Source organism: Stegostoma tigrinum, chromosome 39 (assembly GCF_030684315.1).
Source record: "Stegostoma tigrinum isolate sSteTig4 chromosome 39, sSteTig4.hap1, whole genome shotgun sequence".
Classification (NCBI taxonomy): domain Eukaryota; kingdom Metazoa; phylum Chordata; class Chondrichthyes; order Orectolobiformes; family Stegostomatidae; genus Stegostoma; species Stegostoma tigrinum.
This window is the reverse complement of record NC_081392.1, coordinates 16,418,545-16,442,491: the sequence shown is the minus strand read 5'-3', so window position 1 is coordinate 16,442,491 and position 23,947 is coordinate 16,418,545. Positions and strand designations below refer to the sequence as shown.

The 23,947-nt window shown below is 39.7% G+C and overlaps 1 protein-coding gene across 7 annotated transcripts in view; it reads left to right on the top strand.

Annotated features, from left to right (window-relative positions):
- Positions 1-23,947, top strand: part of c39h19orf47 (chromosome 39 C19orf47 homolog) — a 32,655-nt gene that overhangs the window by 1,936 nt on the left and 6,772 nt on the right. For 3 of the 7 annotated variants that reach the window (XM_048522605.1, XM_059640951.1, XM_059640948.1), the window contains exons 2-6: positions 9,700-9,787; positions 13,565-13,679; positions 20,508-20,589; positions 22,243-22,371; positions 23,713-23,859. In XM_048522605.1, coding sequence (XP_048378562.1) covers positions 9,700-9,787; positions 13,565-13,679; positions 20,508-20,589; positions 22,243-22,371; positions 23,713-23,859 — 561 coding nt within the window. Of the gene's footprint in view, positions 1-9,484; positions 9,525-9,699; positions 9,788-13,564; positions 13,680-20,507; positions 20,590-22,242; positions 22,372-23,712; positions 23,860-23,947 lie in introns of those variants that run through there. The other 4 variants (XM_048522607.2, XM_059640950.1, XM_059640953.1 and 1 more) reach the window with 4 other exon arrangements.

The window sequence follows — 23,947 nt, the reverse complement described above, 5'->3', positions numbered from 1 at the left end:
TATGGTATTGAAGGCAGACTTAGTCACTAAGCAGGAGCCTGATCAACAGCGTACATCTCACCCCAATGTGGAAGTGAAGCGTGCACTTGTTATCCAGATGTTCCAGGGCTGAGTGCTGCATCAGGAAGATTGTGTCTGCTGTGGACCTGTTGCGAATTGCAAAGGGTCAAGGCAGTTTGGTAGGCTGGAATTGACATGAGCCATGACTAACCTCTCGAAGCACTTCATAGTTATGGAGGTCAGAGCCATCAGGCAGTAGTTATTGAGGCACGTTCCATAAGTTTTCTTTGGCATCGGAATGATGATGGTTCCCTTGAAGTAGGAGGGAACTTCAGATTGTAATAAGGAGAGGCTAAAGATATCTGTGAATATGCATGCCAGCTGGTCCACACAAAATCTGAATGCACGGCTGGGGACTCCACGTGGGCCATTCCTTTCCAAGGGTTCATTCCCAAGAAGGCTGATCTAATGTCTGTGGCGGTGACCTTGGGCACAGGTGTATCTGAGGCTGTTAGGCTAGGGTGACAATCAGTGATCTTCTGTTCAACTTGAGGATAGAATGCACTGAGCTCATCAGATAGGGATGTACTGTTGCCCACGATTCTATTTAACTCCGCTTCGTGGCCTGTTATGTCGTGTGAACCTTGCCACAAATGACAGGTGAACCTGTGGATGGTCTGGGTCTCAAGCTTAGTTTGGTATTGCCTCTTGGCATCTCTGATGGCCTTACAAAGTTCATACCTGGATTTCCTGTAGAGGTCGGGGTTGCCTGACTTGTACACCTTCACCCTGCACTGCAGTAAGGAGTGGATCTCTTAGGGGCAGCTGAGGTCTTGAAAATGGACCAGTCCACCAACTGTAAGTAGTCACATAGAAGCCCGTCCATTGCTCAGAACACCACTGTACTACTTTCCGTACTGGGTCCTCATGCTTCAATTTCTGCTTGTAAGCAGGGACGAGAAGCACAGCATTGTGATCTGATTTTCCAAGGGATGGCATAGTAGACATCTTTGGTTGTATACCAATGATCAAGGAAGGATGTTTGGACCTCTGGTGGGGCTGGAAACATGTTGATGGTATTTTGGTAGTACGTTCTTGATGTTGGCCTGGTTGAAGTCACAGGCTACGATGTGCAAGGCCTCGGGGTATTCCGTCTCAAGACCGTTTGTAGTGTTGAATACTTTCTCAAGTGCACGCTTCACTTCTGCATTGGAGTGAGACGTAGACTGTAGTTTCGAATTGGAGTGTATGATTGTATTGTGAATGTTGAATTGAATGTTTTTTGTTGAGATTGTAAGTTTGTGATTCACATGACAACTGGTAGAAACAGCTCTTTACTGAAAGGTAGTCTTGGTCCAGGGAGCCGTAACTTGTCAGAGTTGCCATAGGTGAGCACCAGGAGTTGTTGATTAGGAAGCAGGCCCCACTGCCCCTTGCCTTGCCGGAGGACACCGTGTGGTCCATTTGGTGAACTGAGAAACCTTCAGGTTGTAAGGCACAGTCAGATGTCGAAGGAGGGAGCAATATCTCTATAGACAGAGTGCACAGCAGTCTTTTAACTCCCTTTGAAAGGTGAGTCTAACTTTAAGTTCATTATTTTGTTCTCGACGACTTGGACATTTACGAGGAGTATGCTGGGGTGGGGGGGACTTGAAACCTAAATAATTTCAGTTTCATCTGAAGACCAGCAACGTCACCGATGTTTCCTTAGTAGATGGCTGCTCCTTGCTGACCCTGAGGGAAATCTGCTGCTCCAAGAGGTAAGTGTGTGCTCCCAACGGGGCCCTGGGCACCTTTCATGGCTTTGACTGCTCTGGGGAGTCTTGTGGCCGGTTCAGTCGGACCTCCTGGATGTTGGATTTATTGCCCATTCCGAGTTGCCCTTGAGAACGTGCTGGATGACTGCTTTCTTGAACTGCTTCAGTCCATTTCTGATTCAACTGCTCCTTCAGACTGAGAGTTGCAGACTTCTGCTAATCTCTGGGTGAAAATATTCTCACCTTAAAATCTATGCCATTGACCCATGCACGCTAAGGACCCCGTGATCATCATTACTTCCCAGGCCATCATTACTTCCCAGGCCCTACTATTTGTACTATAATCCCTTGCATTGCTAGTCTTGCCAGGTGCATAATCTCACACTTTTCTAAATTGATTTCCATTTTCCCACTAGTCTACATGTCTGACTGGTCCGTTGATGATCTCCTCTAGTTTATGGCTGTCCTGACTATTTACTGTCCTACCAATTTTTGTGTCATGTGCAGACATCTTGATCATGTGCACTACATTTGAGTCTGTATCATCAATGTACATCACAAACAGCAAAGACCTTATCACCCAGTCCTATGCAACTCCACCAGAAATAGCCTCCAGTCACAGAAATATTCCTGAACTATAATTCTCTACTTACTTGCTCTCAGCCAATTTTAGATCAGTTGGGCCACTTTGTCTTCTTAGTTTCTTAACCACCTGCCAAGAGTGACTTAGATTTTAGCAAAGCTTTTGATTATGTAGACCACATCAAATGCATGACTCTCATCCATACTCATGGTTACCTCTCAAAAAATAATTAATCATATTTGTCAAACACTGTCTTCCTTTAACAAATCCATGCCAATTTTCCATGATTAATCCGTGAATTTCCAAGTGCAGCTATATTCTGTCCCTCAGAACTATTTCTGATGCAAAAGTAGGGAGGTTATAATTCAGTTGGACAGTGCATTAATGAGATCGCATTTAGTGTACCGTGCACAATATTAATTTCTTTATTCAAGGAAGGATGTAAATATAAACCAAAAGAACTGCGGATACTGTAAATCAGGAACAAAAACAAAGTTGCTGGAAAAGCTCAGCAGGTCTGGCAGCCATCTGTGAAGGAGAAAACAGTTAACATTTCGGGTCTGGTGACCCTTCGTCAAAACTGTTTTCTCCTTCAAGGATGTAAATATGTTGGAAGTAGTTTACTTAACTAATACTTAGAATGGGTGGGTTTTCTTAGGAAAGATTATACGAGCTAAGTACGTCTGCTGGAATTTAGAAGAGTAGGAGTTGACTTAATTTAAACATACAAGACTCTGGGTGCTTGCGGAAAGGATGTTCCCTGTTGTGGGAGAATCTACTTATTTCAAAATAAAAATCTCAAATTTATGTGGAAGGTAAGGATGATTATTTTCCCACAAACATTATAAATCTTTGAACTTTTTCTCAAAAGATGGGGTTGCAGACTCAATTGTTTTTAAGCCAGAATTAAATGGGTTCTTGATGAGTAAGGTTGTGGAGGGTAGGTGGGAATGTGGAGTAATCAGATCAGCTGTCATCTTATTGGATGGTGGAGCACGCTATAGGCTCGATGCCCAATTTTGCTCTTAATTTGTATGTTTGAATGTGAAACATGAGCATACATTTTTTCTTTTTTGTGTGAGACGTAGGCTCAAGATTTTTAAATAAAACAAGAAAGCACTGAATTTTTTTCATTTAACTGGGTAAAGTATTTTCTGTTCTGGCACCTTTTTTCATCACCATAGACTCCCTACAGTGTGGAAACACCCTTTGGCCCAACGGGTCCATACCAATCCTCAGAGCATCGCACCCAGACCCATCCCCCTCATAACCCACCTAATCTACACATCTTTGAACACTATGGACAATTTAGCATGGCCAGTCCAACTACTCTGCACATCTTTGGACTTTGGGAGGAAACCAGAGCACCTGGAGGAAACCATGCAGACACAGGGAGAATGTGAATACTGCACAGGAACAGTAAGCCAAGGGTGGAATTGAACCTGGGTCTCTGGCTCTGTGAGGCAGCATTACTAACCGCTGATCCACCGTGCTGTTCCCTGATTTTTGAATGTTTCATAACTTTTGCATTTAATTCAGTGGCGACATTTTTAAGACTTTAATTTGAAGATAATTTCTGTATTTCACATTTTTTTTAGGCAAAGGCATTGAGATTTTGTAACTAAGGTAGGTAGGCAGGTGGAGTTAAGATACTAAACAGCAGAACAGGTTCAAAGTGGCTGAATGACCTGGTTATGTTTTTCTTGTGATGATCCTGTGGCAATGTATGAAAAAGATAAAATCATTGCAATGCCCATTTGTCAATTGAACACAATGGATGAGGAAAACTTTCTTTAAAGCACACAGTGTGTTTGAAGCTAAATCACAGGATGGAGAAGGACTACAGTTAATGTCGCTTAGAAAATTTAAACAATGCTGTGAATTAATCTTGAAAGCTTCATAATTACAGAGGAAGTGAGAATTAGAAATTCAAGTCATTTGTAGATAACCTCTTGAGTTCAGAGCCTTCAGTTGAAGTGTTTTGAATGTCTTTTATGGGTGTTGATTGTGTGCAGCCCGGTAGCTACTTGCATGATAACCCAAGAAAATAGCAAGTGTGTCCCTTGTGGTTGAAACTGCAGATTTGTGCAGTTTGCATGCAAATGTCTTCAGTCTTTCTTGGTTAGCTGCATTTTCCATCATTTGACAAGCTATTTTGTTTCCAATGGCCAGACATTGACCTTGATTGGACTCATTTACTTCCCATTGGTACAGCTTGCCTGGTTGGTAATGGCATACTTCAATCTACTTGAGACGATGAGCATGCACCAAATCAATCCCATTGGAGATGGGGTTGCTGCTCGTATGCTGCACTTTTGCTGTTGGATGAAGAGACCAATCTGTGAGAAGCAGGGTTTCGATGTGAAGTAGTTACTGGGTATTGTTGTGGGGTCTGCTCTTTTGAGTATTGGCACCTGTAGCCAAGTTGATGTTACTGATCATACAGTCCCAAGTTGATGTCATTCTTTTCCTGTGTCATTACCTAGAATCAGTATTGAAGACCTTTTGGTCACATCTAAGACCATGCATGAAGTGGAGCTTTGGTCGTTTGTCTCCTGCTACCTCACAATTTTGAAAATCATATGACTGTTAGAAGTAGGAACGGGAGTAGGCTGTTTTGCTCCTCAGGCCTGCTGTGCTACTCAGTGATCCGGCATTCCTCGTGTCCACTTTTCTGTCCCTCTTGATCAAGAATCTATCTCAGCCTTAAATATACACAAGGATCCTGTCCCCCATAGCTGTCTATGGAAAGGAGATCCAAAGAGTACAACTGTCAGAAGAAATTCCACATCATCCTGATGAAAATCAATTCCTTCTGATTGATGTATCCAACAAACTTGGGAGTTTGGCTTTGACTTACTGTGAGATGATCCGAATGTGTCGCAAATTGTGCGGTTGATACTTGAACTCACTTTCAGGTTAGTTGTGTAATGTATAAAAAAAATCACATGTTTAGCAGGTCATCTTGCTCAACTTAAAACTGATTTTCTATTTCCTCCCTTAAGTACCCATTCTGCTTGCAGTCCTTTGCTGCCTGACTATACTGTGGTTTGTTTCAGATTACTTGTGAATCTGCTTTGTTTTCTGGTTGTTCCCATACAGAGAGGATATTAAAATCCTTCTAAAACAATCTGAATGTGATAAAGACAACGCCAAAATCGACTGATTAACTGGCAATCACCATCTTCAAACTTTGACAATTTTTTTACTTGTAAGAATGAGATTTTGCAGCACAACCTTTTAAATAACTGACTTAAAACAAAGGTTTTCTGTGAAGAAATGAATTGCATTTATCTATTATAAATCTTTAAATGTCATGAATCAAAAAATAAAACTGTTTTGACTGCACAGTTGTAATTGTTATTGCTGTGGCATATGAGACAGTGGGCTTCGTTGCTGGTAAGAGAGATTGCTGCTGAAGCTTTTCATTTTGCACTCCTCACAGCAAATGCAATGGTGTCAATTTTCAAAAAATTACACCAATTTGTACTCCATGAGCTGATCAATTTGGCAAGTTGACTTTAAGTGGACAATGCATTGCTGAGAGAAAGTTACAGGGAAACTGTAGGCTCCTCAAGTTCCCAACTATTTGAAAAAAGACCTAAGTAGATTTTGCAAGGCAGCATGAGTAGGTTAAGTCTGAATTTCATGTCTGATTATAACCAGCAGTTGCAAAAGTTAATGCCTGTCTTCCTAGCACTAGTTTCAAAGTAAGCATGTCTATTGATGTCACAGCAACATCAGTTATTTATGGAGAGACTGCTGGTGTGTTGTTAACATTTATCATACTAACACATTATACGTGCACAACAGTAGCTTGACAGTGTTTATCATAAACATGCTCAGGGTCCTCTTGTGACACAGTGATAATGCCCCTACCCCTGGACTGGGAGGCTGGGTTCAAGTCCCACCTGCTCCAGAGATGTGTAATAACATCGCTGAACAGGTTGTTAGAAAAATAGGTTAACTTAAAAAAATGCAATTCTGCCACCCTGGTATTGTAAATAATGAATAACATAAAGGAAAGGCAATGTGGTTTAAATGTAATAGTTACAGCTGTAGTGATCTCTTTTAGATGGCAGAGTGGAGGCAACGGAAAGAAGTTTCGACCTAGGCATAGCTGGATGACAGACTTCATAGACAAGCTACAATGAATGTGTGCATGATAGATAAGGGTGACGCATTGTGACAGCAGGTCTCCTTGTAAGGATATCTATAAATAGAGTGAGAGAGCATTTACAGTACAGAAATGGGTCATTTGTCTCAACCAATCTATCCTGGTGTTTTTATTCCTTATGAAAACTTTGCCTTGTGCTTTAAGCCAGTTCTGCTGCCTCTGCATTGAGATACTGGTTTAGATTAATTCTAAGCTATGGGAGTCAGTACGTACACAATTCCTGAAGCTGCTTGTTCCTTAACTCTAAGTAAAGCTCATCAGCTTATGTGTTCTAACACTGATTATTTAGGCTAACAAATACGGCTCTTTAATGTGGTGTCTAAGACTTCTCCTTTCACATGTTCATTCCAGACTGCTATCTTTGCTTACTGGTGTCAGGGTCACGTGATCATGAATTTTATTATACGACAGTGAATCTCCTTCCACCCGGACTTCTTCATTCCTTTCACCATACCCTGTTAATTTTGCACTGATGTACTTGAATATTTTGCCCTTAAATTCATATGGTATTCACCTCAACACTTCAGCCTGGATTGTCGTTCCACATTCTGACTGGACGGTGGAATACATTTCTTCTGAACTCCTTATTGGATTTGTTAATGACTATCTTATACTCATGCCGATTAGTTTGGATTTTTGCTCAAGAAGTAATGTCCTCTCTCTGTCTGTCCTACTGAATAGCGTCAACATTTTTGAGATCTTTAACAGGCTGACTTTCACTGTTCTCTTTAAAAGAGAATTGTAGTATTGTCTTTCCTGCTGCCCTAACAGATCTGTTAATGTGGTGTTAATTTTGTGTAAATCTAAGTTTTAAAATTCATCCATGGTTTGTTTAGTCATTGGCAAGGCTAGTCTTTATTGCCAGTGCCTAATAGTCCTGGAGAATATGGTTGTGAGGCCCTCAGCTTAAATCACTGTAGTTCAGGCGATGCAGGCATTGTTTCCCAAATTTTGCCCCCAGCAGTACCAAAGTAAATGGCTTTGTTCGAATGGTGTTGTGACATGAAACTGATGGTGTTACCATACACCTGCTATCGGCAATAGAGGTCATGGGTTTGGACGGGGCAGTTGAAAGAGCCTTAGCAATTTTTTGTAGTCCATCTTGTAGATGGTACAGACTGAGTCAAGGGAGGAGTAACTGTTTAAATTGACAGATGGTTTAAAATTATTCTCAAAATCTACCGATTTAGTCTATCTTGAGTGTGAACGCTGTATTTTCTTTTAATCTGCTCTTGCAGTTCAGTATAGACTACAGCGCTATTTTTGTCTCATTGCTTGTCTTTGAATCCAAGTTGTTCCTATGACCTTCATCTACTGAATGTCTGAGACCGAGTTGTAGATTACTTCGCAGCAGAATTGCAACTGTTGTTGAAATTGAAAAACCATTTTCTTGAAAGCATGTGGAAAAATAGGCAATAGATCTGATATTTGATGGTTGTGTGTGGTATAATTCTTGTAATTTAACTTGCTGTGGTCCTGCTGAAAACCACTTTCCCTTTTAAATCTTTTGGTCCAAATTCCATCATCTGCCGTGTTGAAATTTGATCTGGGCTCCCTGGAACATTAGCCAAGTTTCTGGACTAATAATCCAGCGACAGTACCACTAGGCCACCACGTCGCCTCTTTTGGTTCGTTACTCTAATTTTTTTTTCACTGTTACCTTGCAAGAAATTCTTGCTAGAGGGAGCTCCCTGGCTTTGTTTGTCCAATGCTGTTTCCCTTAAAGGAATTGGCAGAGGTTTCACCCCTTGCTATCATAACTTGCTCAGTAGACTTTCTGGCAAACATTTTGCTTGGAAGGATGTGGACCGAGCACAGGCAGATGGGGCTGGTTTAGTTTGGAATTATAGTCAGCATGGACTGGTTGAACTGAAGAGTCTGTTTCCGTGCTGTATGACTCTATGACCTGGGGTCAGTACATTGCCACCCCACTACAACAGCCCTCACCCCGTCCATGTTGTATTCTGCCTTTCAGAGGTCTAAATGAACAAGCATTGGTAATCTGCTTCATCCATATCTTATAACCATTGAGGTTTACAAGTTATCTCTCTCATTGTTGACTGAAACTGATTACTCAGCCCTCACCAGTATTGACTTGCTGCTAATTTGCTTTCTGAATTGTCAGTCTGTGATGACTGGACATGGTCAGTTGTCATTCCCAATCTCTCTGCAGCCCTGTGCTGTCTAGCTCAAACTTCAAATGCACAGGTACTTTATCAGATCCTACGCTCCTTTCTTACTTTACTCAGTGTGATTCTGTCATACTCTCAAAAATCACTGGTTTCAACAACTTGCATTTATATAGTACTTCTAATGTTACCAAATATCTCAAGGTGCTTCATGGAAGTTTTATCAGACAGATTTAGCACTGAGCCATAATACCTCCTTCCTTCTTTAATTAAGAAGCTGTAATGTTAAATCTTAGAATTGAAAGCAGTACAATGAAAGTCCATTACATTGGTTGCTGGGATGAGAGATTAATGCTATGACGAGAGGCTGAGTAAACACAGTCTATAATCCCTGGGGTTTAGAAAAATGAGAGATGGTCTGATTGCAAATACAATGTTCTGGGAGCTTGGCAGGGTTGAGAGGTGGTTAATGGGGGAAATTAAAACATAGTCACCATCTCAGAATAAATAGGTGATTGTTCAGAGCTAAATGGGAAAATTCTTTATTTAAAGGGTTATGAACTTTGGAATTCTCTACCCACGGGATTGTGGAAGCTCTGTTTTGAATATGTTTAAAGCTGGGATAGACTGATCAACAGATATAAGGAGCTGGCAGATTAGTGAAATTGAAACCCAGGATCAGCTGTGGCCATATTGAATGGTGGAGCAAGCTCAAGAGAGCAGATATGTTTATTCTGCTCCTGTCTCTGTGTTTCTCTACTGTATGTTTCTTGTGTTTGCCTGGAAGCAGTGTGCTGTGACACAACAATTCAGTGATCAATCCATCAGACATTGAAAATGTGTCAACGAAATGTTTTAAACAATGTAGTTCCTAAATGGTAAGAATATAACTTGTTCGTCATGATTTTTCCCTAAGCAATCTAAAAAATTTGCAGCTGCCACACCAAAATTTAATTTAACATTGCCAGTTTAGAATGCTAGCTGCCCTGCTTTGTGAAGAGAAGTGGTGTGTATTGATGCCCTTCTGAGACTCGGTTTCTTTCTATTCTGCAGCTACTTCAGAGTGGATCCAGTTTTTCAAAGATGCTGGAATTCCAGCTGGACCAGCTGTCAACTATGCTGTTAGCTTTGTGGACAACAGGTGCGTTTCCTAATCATGGTTACATTAGCTGGAACAAACTTGAAGCTATCTTGTAAGATTTCTCCAATAACATTTAGATGTTTAAACTGAGTGATTTTGATTTTTTGATGTCATCCATCAAATTGTTAGTATGCTGTTCAGATATTAAGCTGGGAGGTATTTGAGAAACTGGGCAAATTTTCCCTCTCTCTTTAGGAACCTTCTTAAATCTACTTGCCCCCTCATATGTCTCACCTTGTTATATTAGGACTGCTGTTATTTGAATTCACTGTGGATGAATTCAATCAGAACAGGTGGCAACTAAACATATGCATCTTCAAACCATGCACAACAGCCCTGTAAAAGAAAAACATTGCACTGGGCTGAGTGAAGGGGGCCTATCTTACAGCCAGAACAAAATGGGAGCAAGAGCATTTATGTTTCATTGCAGGGATGGAAAGGAAAAGCATGTTGCAAATTATTACTCTGTGCTTCTTGATGTTTCAAGAGGATTTAAGTATGTTTATGAGAAACACAGGTTAAAGCCTATTGCAGTCCATTGACGTTATAGTCTTTTCAAAATACAGAAATGCAACATCTGAGGAGTACTGAGCCTACAAATTTCCATTGCTAAATATGTGGTAATGTGCAGGCACAGGGTATGGATGAAACATTTAAGAGTTACGGATAATTGCTTTCACCTCACAAGCATCAGTTCTCGTAATTGCCTCCTTCATAAATCTAAATTTAGCTTGCACTTAAATAATGTGTTGCTGCTGGCAGATGATCTAATAGTATCCCTGCTGATAGCTTCTGCCAGTGCTTCTTTGCTAACCAACTCCAAAGGCAGTATAGCTATTGTCAGAATTTTCCATATTTAAGCCCTACCAGGTTATTTCACGAATATAATCCAGAGACTGAAATGAGCAGATGATTTTATTTTTTGCTGAGGTTTCACGGTGGGAACCTCTATTATGTATTATATTGATGGATCTGTATTCAACCTCTGCAGCACGAAACCTCATCAAGCTACTCTGCACTGTCACTTGCATTCCCATTCAAAAAAAGTGGGTACCCACTGCTCTTTATAATTAGATACAGGAAAGCCAAGATTAGGTGCTACAAATCTTGCTGTGAAATTTGATTGTTTCTTCATTATATCAAATGATGACAGAATGAAAGCTGCTTGCGTCATTGGTCCCCCTCACTATTTTCATGACCCCTCTCTTGTACACTATGATTCAGGGATTTGGAATCTTACAGTTTGTAGCATGAGGCCCTGACAAGTTAATTACTAATTCATAATGGCAAGGAGGGTCTTGGTTCTATTCCCCATTTATATTGAACCTGAGCTTTGGGTGTAGTTATTGCAGCATGTGAAAGATTATTCAATAAATAGAAATAACAGGAGCAGGAAATGTCAGTTTAACTTCTCCAGCTTGGTTGGTTGTCAGTGAGATCATGGCTGAATTGCAGCTAGCTTCATATTCCCTCCTTTGCCCTATATCCCTTAATACCTTTGGTTAATGAAAGTATAGCCATCATAGCTTTATAATTAACAATTGACCAAGCATTAATTACTGTTTACACACAGGAGTTCCAAACTTCTGCTACCCTTTGTATGTAGAAGTGTTTCCTAAATTCTGAAATTTTTAAGCCGATCATCTTAGACTTGCCAAATAGCAGAAATTTTCTCCATCCGTTGAAAATTGATTACACCTTTTAAAATTCATGGAAGAAAGTGATTAGATGTAGGCATCAGAGTTTAAGAATAAACAAATTGAGATGTTTTTTCGCTCAGGGATTGTTAATTTGTGGAATTCCCTTCCCCTATGGAGTCGGGGTTCATTGAATTCATTCAAAACGGAGGTGGGTAGATCTTGCTACACAAGAGATTTGAGGGTTATTGGGGATAGACAGCAAAGTGGAGTTGAAACCACAGGCAGTGCTGTTATGATCTTATTGCTGAGCAAACTGAAGAGCCAGATAGCTTACTTTGGTTTTTAAGTCCTATGTTATGTTTCTTGGAGTACAAATTTACTTTGTATAATCGTGTCTCAGAGTCCTGCTATTATTTATTCTATGCTCTGTCCAAGACCATTATATAATATTTCCTCATCTCACACAGCAACTAGCACTTCCTAAATAGAGTAGAGCATAGGCAGGAAATCTCCCTCTGTTCTTATCCAAAAATGTGCCTCAAAAACAACTCCCAAATACTCATCACTTTGCCAATGCAACACTTTTGAATTCTCACTCTAGGTTTTTCAATTGAGCTGCAATCTCAAGCATGGAAAGAGACCATTTTGGGTGTTATATCTATATTCCTTGTGCAATTCAAAACGATCTCACTGATCTCTCTCCCTGAATTTTGTAAACTTGAATATTCCACTGCTTTGAATATTTTATCTGATTTCCCTTAAAATATACGGTAATCTACCCCTCAGCTCTCCCCATGACACAACATTCTTTGCAGCCACATCCTGTGTGCAAAACACTTTTCCTGTTCTCTTCTCACTACCTTGTAGAATTTTAATGGTGCCGGAGAGTTAAGTAGCAGGTGGCTTCATTGATTAAATTACTGGGGGCGTCTTGTGATATAAAGAACTGTCTTGTTCAATGATGAAGGCATTGAACTAATTAATTAGCAAATAAAGTTGTACAAGAAAGCAATTTCTGTCTCTCACTAGGTTGGAGTTGCATATCACAACCTATCTTTAAATGTACCAGGTAATTTTTGATTTGATCTGAAATGGTTTTAGCAGTCTCCTGTGTTAATTGGAAACTTGTATGAATAACTGCTTCAACTCAGTAGACAACCCATATTTTGCAATCCAAGCATTTGAAACCAGTGGAGAGAAAAGCAAGGATCTTTAGAAAGCTGCAAACCCCAAATCAGTTCAGCAGTTCTCCCACCTAAAGTCTCAAGCAGCGAGTCAAAAAGAGCTTGTTGAATTCACAACATATTTACAACATTTTTGCTCATTGAATTAATGGTAGCTCTGCTTTGTAAGGGTAATTAACCCATTATGGATATCATATGAAAACAAGAAACAGGGGAAAAAATGTGCCATACAGCCCTTGAGCCTGTTTACTCTTTCAAAACAACAGTGCTGACGTTCTATCTCAACTAGCTCTCTTAGTATTCATTGCCGCCTTTATTGTCCAAAAAAACTATTAATCTCGATCTTGAACACCTACAGTCCTTTCCAAAAATCCACCATCCCCTGACCAAAAAATTTATCTTCAAATCAATCCCAAATGGTTGTCTCCTTGGCATGAGTCTATGACCTCCTGTTCTAGATTATGCAACCAGACTAAAGGGCCTCACAGCATTTTTCCAGTGAAGTCTGTTAAGACTGCTACATGTGTCGACTTCTCATTATTCTAAACTCCAGAGATGATTGGCTTGTTCTACATAATGCCTCCTCATGGGCAGTCTCCTCATGTCAGAAAACCATCCAGTGAATCTTTGTTGTATCCTCTGTAAAACAAGGATACCCTTTAAAAAAGTAAGAGATGACTTAATTGAAAACTGAAAATCCTGAGGGGTCATGACAGGATAGATGTGAAAAGAATGTTTCTATTTATGAGAAAATCTGGAACTAGGGATCGCCTTTTAAAACAGACTGTTTAAAATAGAGATAAGGCAAAATCCTTTCTCTCAAAGAGTCACAGGGCTTTGGGACAGATCAACTCTGACTATTGGATATCGGACTGAACTAGAGGGGCTGAATGACCTGTCACTTCTAATTAGTATGTTTGTACTCCACGTAAAACATTTTTGTGTTTGCACAGGATACAGAAGAATATGCTCATGGACCTCACCAAAGATATCATGAATGAACTGGGTATCTCCGTTGTTGGAGATATTATTGCTATTCTCAAACACGCCAAAGTGGTGTACAAACAGGTGAGGGTTTGCAAGATGTTCCCTCAATTAAGCAGCGTCTATATGTTTCTTGTTTAATAATTGTGATATAAACAATTGAAAATAACTTTTAATATTTGACTTGAATTTCAAATTTGAATTTAAGAAATAGTTTGAGGTGTATTTAATCTAACATTACACACCATTTCATTAAATATTTTTGACAGTATTACCTATTAATAGACACAAATGATGAAAAAAAAATTAAGGTATTAAATAAATACATGGTGTAATGAAGCCTCAATATAAGTTTATACTCCTGTCAGTAGTTCAGCCTGCAACATTTCATATTTCAAGTTCATTTCTGCTATTTGCCATTCACCTTGCAATAGACAATAACAAAAATAATTTTGAGCAAACTCACTTTGGTGCAGCATTTATCTACATAAAGCTTTGTGCTGAGTGTATTTTCCAAATTACTTAGTTGGCAAGTTTCACTGACGCTGTATCTGTCTCTGATTTGAGGAGATGGATGTAGCTCAATGAAGAAATTAATGTATAGAAGAATCCTTTCAGTGTAACCACTAGTTATTAAAATCAATGCATAAGACCATTGTTTATATGGCATTGTATCTGTAATGTAAATGGAAACTGGACGTTTTGTACTGAGATTTCCTGTCCTAGTGGATAAGTACATGGAGCATCTGAGTAGATGGAATATCTAGGTCAAATGTGAAGTACTGCAGCAAACAATGAGAAAGAAACAGAGTTAATGTTTCAGCTTTATTACTTTTTGTGAGAAGTGGGAAAAGTTAGAATTTTAATAAATCCTAAACAATCTAAAGGGAGAATGATAATAAAAACACAAAATGCTAATTTTGTCATAGGCTGGAGAACAGGAGAGATTAAATGACAAAGTATTTGGTGATGTAAAGCCAAAGGGAAAGATAATGGAACATGTGAAAAAATAAAAGATGTGTCCTTAGGATATTTGAATGGCAGAGTGGTGAACAGCTGCTGTTTATAAGCTAAAACAAGAGAAAGGACATAGTGAAGCCTAAGCCAACTGACATAAAGAAAACAAAACTGGACAGAGATTCCAATTAATATTATTGAATTCATTCTTGGATATTGAAGGCTGTAAAGGGCCTAATTGAAAGATACCTTTCTTTTTCTATACCTTAAACTTCATTGGAACCTTGCGGGAGGCAAAGGGCTGAGAGGTGATGTAGGAGTAAAATGAAGAATTAAAATAGCATATCACCAGCAGCTTGTGTTTGTGACCTGACTAGAGGTGCTCTGCAAAACAATGTCACAATCTGCACTTGCTCTCCCCGGTGTAGAACAGAGTACATTTTGAGTAGCAAATGTGAAATAATTGCTTCTTCATGGGCAAGGAGTGCTTGGGATCTTGGACAGTGAGAAGAAAGGAGGTAAAAAGGGTGATGTTAAATTTCCTGAACTTGCATGGAAAGGTGATGTAGGAAACAGATTGGGCTTTTGGGGTACTTGAAGAATGAACCAGGATGTGCAAAGGTAACAGCCCCTTCGGAGTGCTGAAAGGGGAGAAATGTATTTGGTAGTGGAAATGGTGTAGGTTGAATTGGATATGAAAGCTGGTAAGGGCAAAGGGACCCATATCACAGTTTATGGAAAGGAGGGGAAGATGTAAGAGCAGAACTATGCTAAATGGGTTAGATACTGTCAAAGGCCCTGTCAGCTCAATGGTGAGGGAATCCAAAGTTGAGGAACAAATATTGTTTTGAGTTGTTAATTTAAATCTTTTTGTAAGATCTGTACAGTACCCAATTTGTTGTTCTTTGAGACCGTGGGCATAAAGGGGGAAATAAATTACTTGGAACATTTAACAAATACATTCAACATAAAAGCATTTAATTAAAATCCAGTACACGTAGATTATGATAAAGGTACAATAGTTATTAACATTGGTGAGCAATGCAAAATGAAAGAAAGGTTCTATAAAACTGCAAAATTTATAAAAGGCCAATTTTACACTGAAGCAGGATTAGGACCACTATATTCTATGGCGGGAAAAAGCATCAAGCCCATGAGAAGGGCTGTTTCAGGATTTTTAATTTCTATCCTCTAATGAACATGTACTGGTGGGGTGCCTGTTAGGACAGAGGCTTGGAACTAAAAGCCAAAATCCAAAATTAATCCCAAAGAAAAATAACCTTTTTTATAATGCATATTCAATCATCTGTTGTCCAAATGTACTTTTTAAATAAACATTTAACTTAATTCTATTTCAACTTTTTCCAAAGCATTAATACAGTACACTAGATACCATTCATCCTCCACTGGTACATATTTGCACAGTTAGCTCAGCAAACATTAACTTTGTGATTTGTGTACAAGGACATTATATCTTTCTACAACTGATGTTTGCTTGTCGCTCACCTTTTTGTCTGATCAAGCTAGATAACCTCACATTTCCCCACAAGTTGGTGTAAATAGGCTTAAGATTCAAGGATTAGTGAGTCATTTACCATTTTATATTGAGGATTGGTTAATAGACAGAAAGCAACAAGTCAAGAAACTTTCAGGTGACACAGTGCAACTAGCAGAATGCTGTAAGGATGACTGCTTTGTGGCAGCTATTTACAAACGCTAGCAGTGAGAGGACTGAGTGTAATATGTAGACATTGGCTGCTAACACCAAGCTGGAGATGAAAATAAGCTGTGAGGAGAATGCAAAGGCAATGTATGTTACATGAGTGGGCAGAAGATGGCAGATATGGTTTAATTTGGGGGAATGTGAAATTTCCCACTTTGGTAGAATTCAAGAGATTAAATATGACAGACTGGTAAATGTTGATATGAAACAAGATTTGCGTGGCTTGTACATAAATCACAGAAAGTTAACATTGCAGGCAGAGTATACAATGAGTAAGGCAACTGGTATACATTGCAAGGAATTTGATATACTTTACACTGAGTCAAAATGTCTTGCTGCAGTTCTATAGAGTGGTTTTGTATGTCCACAACAATAAGTATCGTGTCCAGTTTTGATTTCCACACTTGACGAATCTATACTTGTCCTAGAGGTAGAATAAAGGCAGTTCATTAGATTGATGAGAGGGTTATTCTGTGTGGAGAGATGGAATAAAATGGACTTTTATTCTCTGGAGATTAAAACAAGCAGCCCTAACCCGAATCCTCCTGTTTACGTGCTTATGTGAGCCAAATGCATGGGCACCTCGATACCGTTTAACATATTTGATCAAATTTATCTTGAAGCTTTATTTTCCTGTAGCATTGTATAGCATAGGAGGAGGCCATTCAACCCATTGTGTCTCTCAATTCTTTGATAGACCTTTCCAAATAGTCTAACTTGGCCTGTTCATTCCCCACAGTACTTGAAATATTCCTCTGTCAACTTTATGTCGAATTTTCACTTGAAATCCGTTTCTAAAACCATTTCAAAACTACTACATAATCCTCAGTTCCCCTCTAGTTTTTGTGTCATAAGATTGAAACTTTTTTTCTGGTTACTGCTCCCCCCCAGCCATTGTACACTGTTTCTGCTTGTTCTTTTCGAAGAGACCTATTGTTTTGAACCTCGTCTTAACTGTCCCTGTTCCAAGGGGGTAAGTCCCATCTTTGCCTTAGGAGCATGGGATAAGCCATTCAGTCTCTCGAGCCTGCTCTGCCATTCATGGCCGATCACCTAACTCTGTCATTTTCCCCATCATTAATTGTAGAATCACTACTGTGTAGAAGCAGGCCATTCAGCCCATTGAATCCAGGCTATTTCTCTGATGACCATCCGATCCAGATCCACCCCCCTACCCTAACTCTGTGTTTCTCATGGCTGATCTACTAGCCTCCACAATCCTGGACACTATGGGGCAATTGAGGATGGTCAATTCACCTAAGCTGCACATCTTCGGACTGTGGGAGGAAACTGGAGCACCCAGAGGAAACCCACGCAGACACGGGGAGAATGTGCAAACTCTGCATAGACAGTCACCCGAGTCTGGAATTGATCCCAGGTCTCTGGCGCTGTGAGGCAATGGTGCTAGCCACTGTGCCTTCTCATCCTCTCCATCCCACCTTTATTATTGAGAAATCTGTTGATTTCTGTCTTGAACACATTTAACCCACAACCCTTTGAGGTCCAGAATTCCAAAGCTTCACCACTTTCTAAGTCCAGGAATTTCTCCTCATCTCAGTACTAAATGGCCTTCCTTTTATTCTGAGAGTGCATCTCTCCACGCAACTGAAGTCCCCCACTGAGCTTCATAAATGTATTTTTCATGTGTGTCCCCCATTGAATTCCACAAATGTATTTTTCACGTGTTTAACACTGTGCCTCTCACTCCATGTCAATGTAAGACCAAGGGGAAACTAGAAAGTAAAATCACCAGAAAGCAGACAGGTTGGTGAATTAACAGTGTAAGAAAATTGTTGAGGTTGTAAAGGGTTATTTAATCACAGTGGGAAAATTTAAGTCTGGCGTCAAGAGATTTTTCCACGAAGAGAGATCAGCACTGGGAATACATTTCTGTCTGTGACTGTGGAGACAAAAATCTTGGAATAATTTCAGAAATGTTCGATAGGACTGTGGATTATTTCCGGATGGAGAAACTAGTTGCGGCCCAAATGGGATCCTTCTTCCCTAGTCGTTTTCTCTAATGATGTGAACCTCCTGAGATTGGCCACTTTAAGTAGGCTACACATCAGTGAAGCACTCATTCTAAATGTCTCTGCATCAAATGAGAACCTTACACTGCATTTAGAAGAGGAGCTGCAGCAATTTGCACTGGGAGTTATTCACTGCCAGTATGGACCACACACCTCCTTTAATGAACATACATTGAATTCTTATAAAATATTTACAGTGCTGTGAAATGTTTTGCCCATCTGTTGGCAGAAGTCCAGAAGGCCCTTTTAGATTTGGAAACCTTTGTTGGGGAGCCAAGGTCCATAGAACAAGACGCCATCCATGTTGAAGAGGCTGGTGATTGAGAAAACAAAATGACTCGCGTAGTAATGTATTAAACAACATAAAGCTTTCCTCTATCTTTTAATGACCAGCTATATACTGACATAGGTAACTACCGAAAGAAAGAAACTCAGACTTTAAGAGCACTTTAAAATTAACACTTTGACTGAATAGTTTGCCATGCTGCACCCTGAAAATCCTGAATTTCTTAGCACTCTTAATGAACATTATAAAGCTTTTGTAAGATGGTGTTTGGAGTTCACTGCACGCTTTTAGTCTCCTTACCTAAGGAATAAAGTACTTGTCTTAGAATGCACCTGAGAGCTTGATTAGTTTCTGAAATGAGATTTCTGCATTACATGAAGAGATTGAGCAGAGTGCTGTGAAGTCTCGAAGAATGGGAGGTATTCTCATCAAAACACAAACACCGAGAGGGCTGGACTGCAAAGTTGCTGAAAGGTTGCTTTACCCACTCTCCCACCCCAGAAAAGCTAGAACTGGGGGTTCATTATTCTCAGAATCACTGGCAGCGGGTGGTGGGTGATGGCCTAGTGGTATTGTCACTGGACTATTAACCTAGAGACCCAGGTATGTTCTGGGGACCCGGGTTCGAATCCCATCACAGCAGATTGTGGAATTTGAATTCAATAAAATATCTGTAATTAAGAGTCTAATGATGACTACGAATCAGTTGTCAATTGTTAGCAAAACCCATCTGGTTCATTAGAAAAGGAAAGCGCTGTACCTAATCTGGTCTGGCATGCATGTGCCTCCAGACCCACAGCAATGTGTTTGAAGCTTAACTGCCCTTGGTGCAACCAGAACTGGGCAATAAATGCTGCCTGGCCCAGCCACACACTCATTCTATGAATGAATAAAGAAAGAAAAAGATATTGACTGTTTAGGACTGAAATGAGGTGAGGTCTCTTCACTCAAAGGATTGTAAATTTTAGGAATTCTCTATGGTGTGGATGCTAAGTCAGTAATTACATTCAAAATTGAAACTGATCTATTATGAGATCACTGGGACTTGGTGTACGGGGATTGGGCAGGAAACCTCATATTGAAGGTGATGCACATTGGAGGGGACATAGGGCCTCTTCATACTCCTATTGTTTTTACTTGGAGTTAATAAGTAGATCTTTCCAGATGCTGGTACATTGGTGACCAGACAATACAGATTGCTGAAGACTGTTTGATGCAGGTTAAGCAACATATATGAAGAGAGCAGAGCTGATGAAAGGTCATCAATCTGAAAAATTAGCCCTGTCTCCTCAGATTTAATGTGATTGACAAGAAAACTAAAAGCAACTGTGGTGAAAATTGCTTTATGTTTTGAATGGTTACGATTTTGAGTACACTGCCTTTGGATTGATGGATGCAGATGCAAAAGTAGTAGCTTCAAAATACAGCTGGATAAATACTTGAAGGAAATACAGTTATGGGGAAAGAGCCAGGTAGTGGACTATTTGGATTTCTCTTTGCAGGAACTGGTATGATGAGCCACCTGGCCATCTCCTGTATTACACTATTCTGTATTCCTCAGCTCTCCATATCTCAGAATAGAAAAGCAAGCAACTCCTGGGGTCATCGTCTTTATTATGCAAACTTCACTTGATTTCATTTTGTTTTATGGAATTTGCTTTAAAATTATAGTCTGATGGGTATTCTGAGCTTAATAATGTACTTTAGAAGCTGAGTGCTATACACAATTATCTTCCCTAACCCTTTCACTCCCGTCCCCGAAATTTTTCTGAATTCCTGTGGAGAACCTTACCATAGTTCTTGATGATCTTGTTTGCCCACATCACTCTAAACCCTGATATTTTATGGTAACCAGTTAAAAGTCTCATCGCATGCAACCGTGTAACAGTTCCTAAAGCTGGATCTTCTACTTCTAGGAACTTGCTAAGGTGGCAACAGAGTCTATAAGCACCAGTCATGGAAATGTGCAATTTGATTTAAAAAGAACAGCCAGCTCCCGTAAGTAAACCCAGTTTGTGGAATTTTTGTTTTGTGAACAATGGATAAAATTAAAAATTATAATTTTATTTAGTTGGGCTCTTACTGAAGTAGTTTATTGTAGCCTATTTAAACTTTCTTTTTAAAAAAACAGTTAACTATATTAATGTGTAGCTTTAAACTGAGTCAATTCTTGTGCTGTGTATACCACACCCCAGTTTTACTGCAGTTCTGGTGTCTAGCTACCATGTGCTTTGCCTGGGCATCAGGACAGGAGAGAGCTCCACTGTACATTCATCATAGAGCTACACTCTTCCCCCAGTAAATTTGGAAGAGCTTTGAAAACAAACTGGAGTAATGTTCCAGTATAGAGTCCATCTCATGCAAGTTCATCTTCCTGAAGTGGGCCAAAAGAAAACATCACAATTAGTTATTTTTAAACTGCAGACTCTGTTGTGTAACATCGAGATAAAATATCTCTAATAATGTAGCAGGTAGACATATCCTGATTTTTACTAAAAAAGGCTTAGTTTAACTAGTAGCTGCTCATATTCTAGTCTGTACACAATGTAATTTCAAGCTCTTTGAATACTAAAGCTTGTGAATAATTATCTTGTCAGACATTCACTGCTTCAACTATAATAGAGTTGTAAGGAGTTATGAATGGGTTTTGCTGGGGACAGTGAGGTGGATCTTGAATAAAGTCTGAGAGGGCTCCTTTAGGTTATAACGTTCTCTCCATTTATGAAACTAAAGAATAGCTCCTATATTTCTTTTAATCTTTCCGTAGAAATGATAATATTGTTGCCTACTGTATGAGGTTCCTCCACTTTGTGCTCCTCATACTTAGGTCACTGTCTCACACTGCCTGTTCACTGTGTTAACATGATCAGTAAGGACTTTGCTTCCATTCTAAGGCTTCATCATATTGAGACACTGTAAAGCCTTCTAACTGATTGTGAAATGTGCATCTGCAACCAATAGCTTAGATTATTGCAGCTCTTGGGGCTGTGTGAAGCTGCTGTGGTTTACTATGTAACCACATTACTTGGCCCAGCTCTGTTCCCAGTTAGTTTGAGACCTAATGTTGCAGTTTACGATGGAGCCAATTTGGGTCATGCAAGGATGATTGTGTTGCATGCAAAGAGGAGGATTTGCCTTGAGCATCTTTCGCAAACTGTAATATAATGGCATTTCAACACAAACATCTAACAAAATCGTTGTGAGTCAATTAGTTTGTAGATTGGTTGACGACCCCTTCAAACATAGTGTGCTCCCCATACCACTTCTTTTTGCATTAATCCTAAACACCAGTTATTGAAACTTCAGAGGTGGGGCAAGGGCAAATGGAGCTTGTCAGTTGATGATGAATCTTGGGGAGCTTAATCCAACACAGCTGCAGGAAGCAGCCCTGTGAACAACTCTTGCATCAATGAAAAACAGAAATTCTTTATTCTTTACAACATTTTAAGAGTGATTTTAAAGCAGGATGTTTAGTTTCTTCCATTAAGTTGAATTTAATTTAAGTGAAACAAGCTACCTCGTTCATATGACACTGAAGAAATGGGTATTGATTCCCTATCAAAGGTTGTTTCTACTCCTGTAATTAAATTAATCTGTGTATGGGTGTGTGCTATACGCATATGTCCTCTCTCATTTTCTTCCCTGATTCAGCTGCCTCTAGAATGATTGCTAACAGTTTGAGCAGAGAATCCCCACCTTCTACCCCTGTTCGGAGACCTGAAACAAGCACTTCCAAGATATCCGTCACTGTGGCCAACAAACTGGCCACAAAGAAAGCAGGTATGAAAGGGAAATGAGACCTCTTGAAAATCGGTCACCATTTTCCTGTTACCTTAAAGCATGAAGCTTGAGGTCGTACACCCAATGTAATGCATGTCTAGAGTTTGTTTTATTTACATTTCTTTCAACCACTCCCAAGATTTTAGATTCTCTTTCCATTCCCAGATGTATACATGTTATAAAATTTGAGGTAAGGCAGAAAGCAGATCTCACTGCCACGATGCTCATCTCCAGTTACTTCATCATTGTTTTCCTTTGCTTCCTAAGGGCACGCAGGGGTGAGAGGATTTGGTTCCAGGTTGGACTGTTCCACAAGTTCGGGCAGCTCTGTAGCACCTCAGCTTAGCTGAAGCCAAAATAATGATTTTTCAGTGGCTTCTTTGAGTGAGAGAGGGGACCATTCACTGTGAAACCCATTCCTACCTTCATCCACACCCAGATGCATCCGCTTTCCAACAAATGTCACGGGGTAGCAAAAAAGGTTTGGGAACTTTGGTAGCCCCTTTTCTGCTCCAGACTGGAATACTGCGAAATAACCATAGTATCCCAGCCACCATCCTTGGTCCTGTCAGCTGTCTGAGAGTCACTGATCAGGCCAACTGAATGGTGAGTTTCTCCTTAGGGAACTCTAGAAAGAAGTTTTTCATTACACAGAGAGATATGATGACAATTTTCAGTCCTGTCTTCCCTGTCCCACAGTTCCTTCCCTTAATGTTTGACAGGTACAAGTATGAGATTGGACTCAGATTCCTAACTAATTATGTCATCGGCTGTATTTTCAGGCTGCATGTTTCGTTGTCCTTAAACCAAGACCTGCAAAATGTAAACTTGACAGTGAAACACCGGAAAGAAATCCCCTCATTGATTACAGAAAAATAGTGCTTTCTAACCTTCTGCTAAAGAATTTTACTAGTAGAATATATTTTCTTTCTCTATGCTGTGGTTGGGAACAATGAAATGGGCCACGCTGACAGCTTGTATATTCTGCATGTGGCTGGAGAAGATACTGACTCACAGAGGTATTCTATCAAGAAGAAAAAGCAACGATGTCCATCCACAGTCGTTGGCATTACCTTCGAGTTACCATTTACAGTTTATTGTTAATTCAGATTTATGTTTGCATTGAAAAATGGAAATTATTCAATTTTCTTTCAGCAAATACACCTGACCATTCATTTTAAAAAGAAATTTGAATTATTAGATCATTTGAATTATTGCATCAATTTTGAATTAACAATAACCTGTAGCAGAAAGGATGTGGTCCTCAGAAGTTGATAAAAGATGTTGTTTAAGGCTTCTGTGCTGTTCCTGTATACCTTAAATTGGCATTTTGTTACTCAGTTCTATCTAGACCAGCTGATCCAGGTCCTGAAACCTCTGCAAAGCGACGCCGTGTGACTGCAGAAATGGAAGGTAAATACATAATCAATATGCCAAAAGGAACAACTGCAAAAACTAAGAAAATCCTGGAACAGCAAGCCTCGAAAGGTACAGTGATCACACAGTGCTTACTGTTCGGTGACTGCTGCATGCTAACACAGCAAGTATTCCTTATTTTGTAGTGCTGACTGAGCTT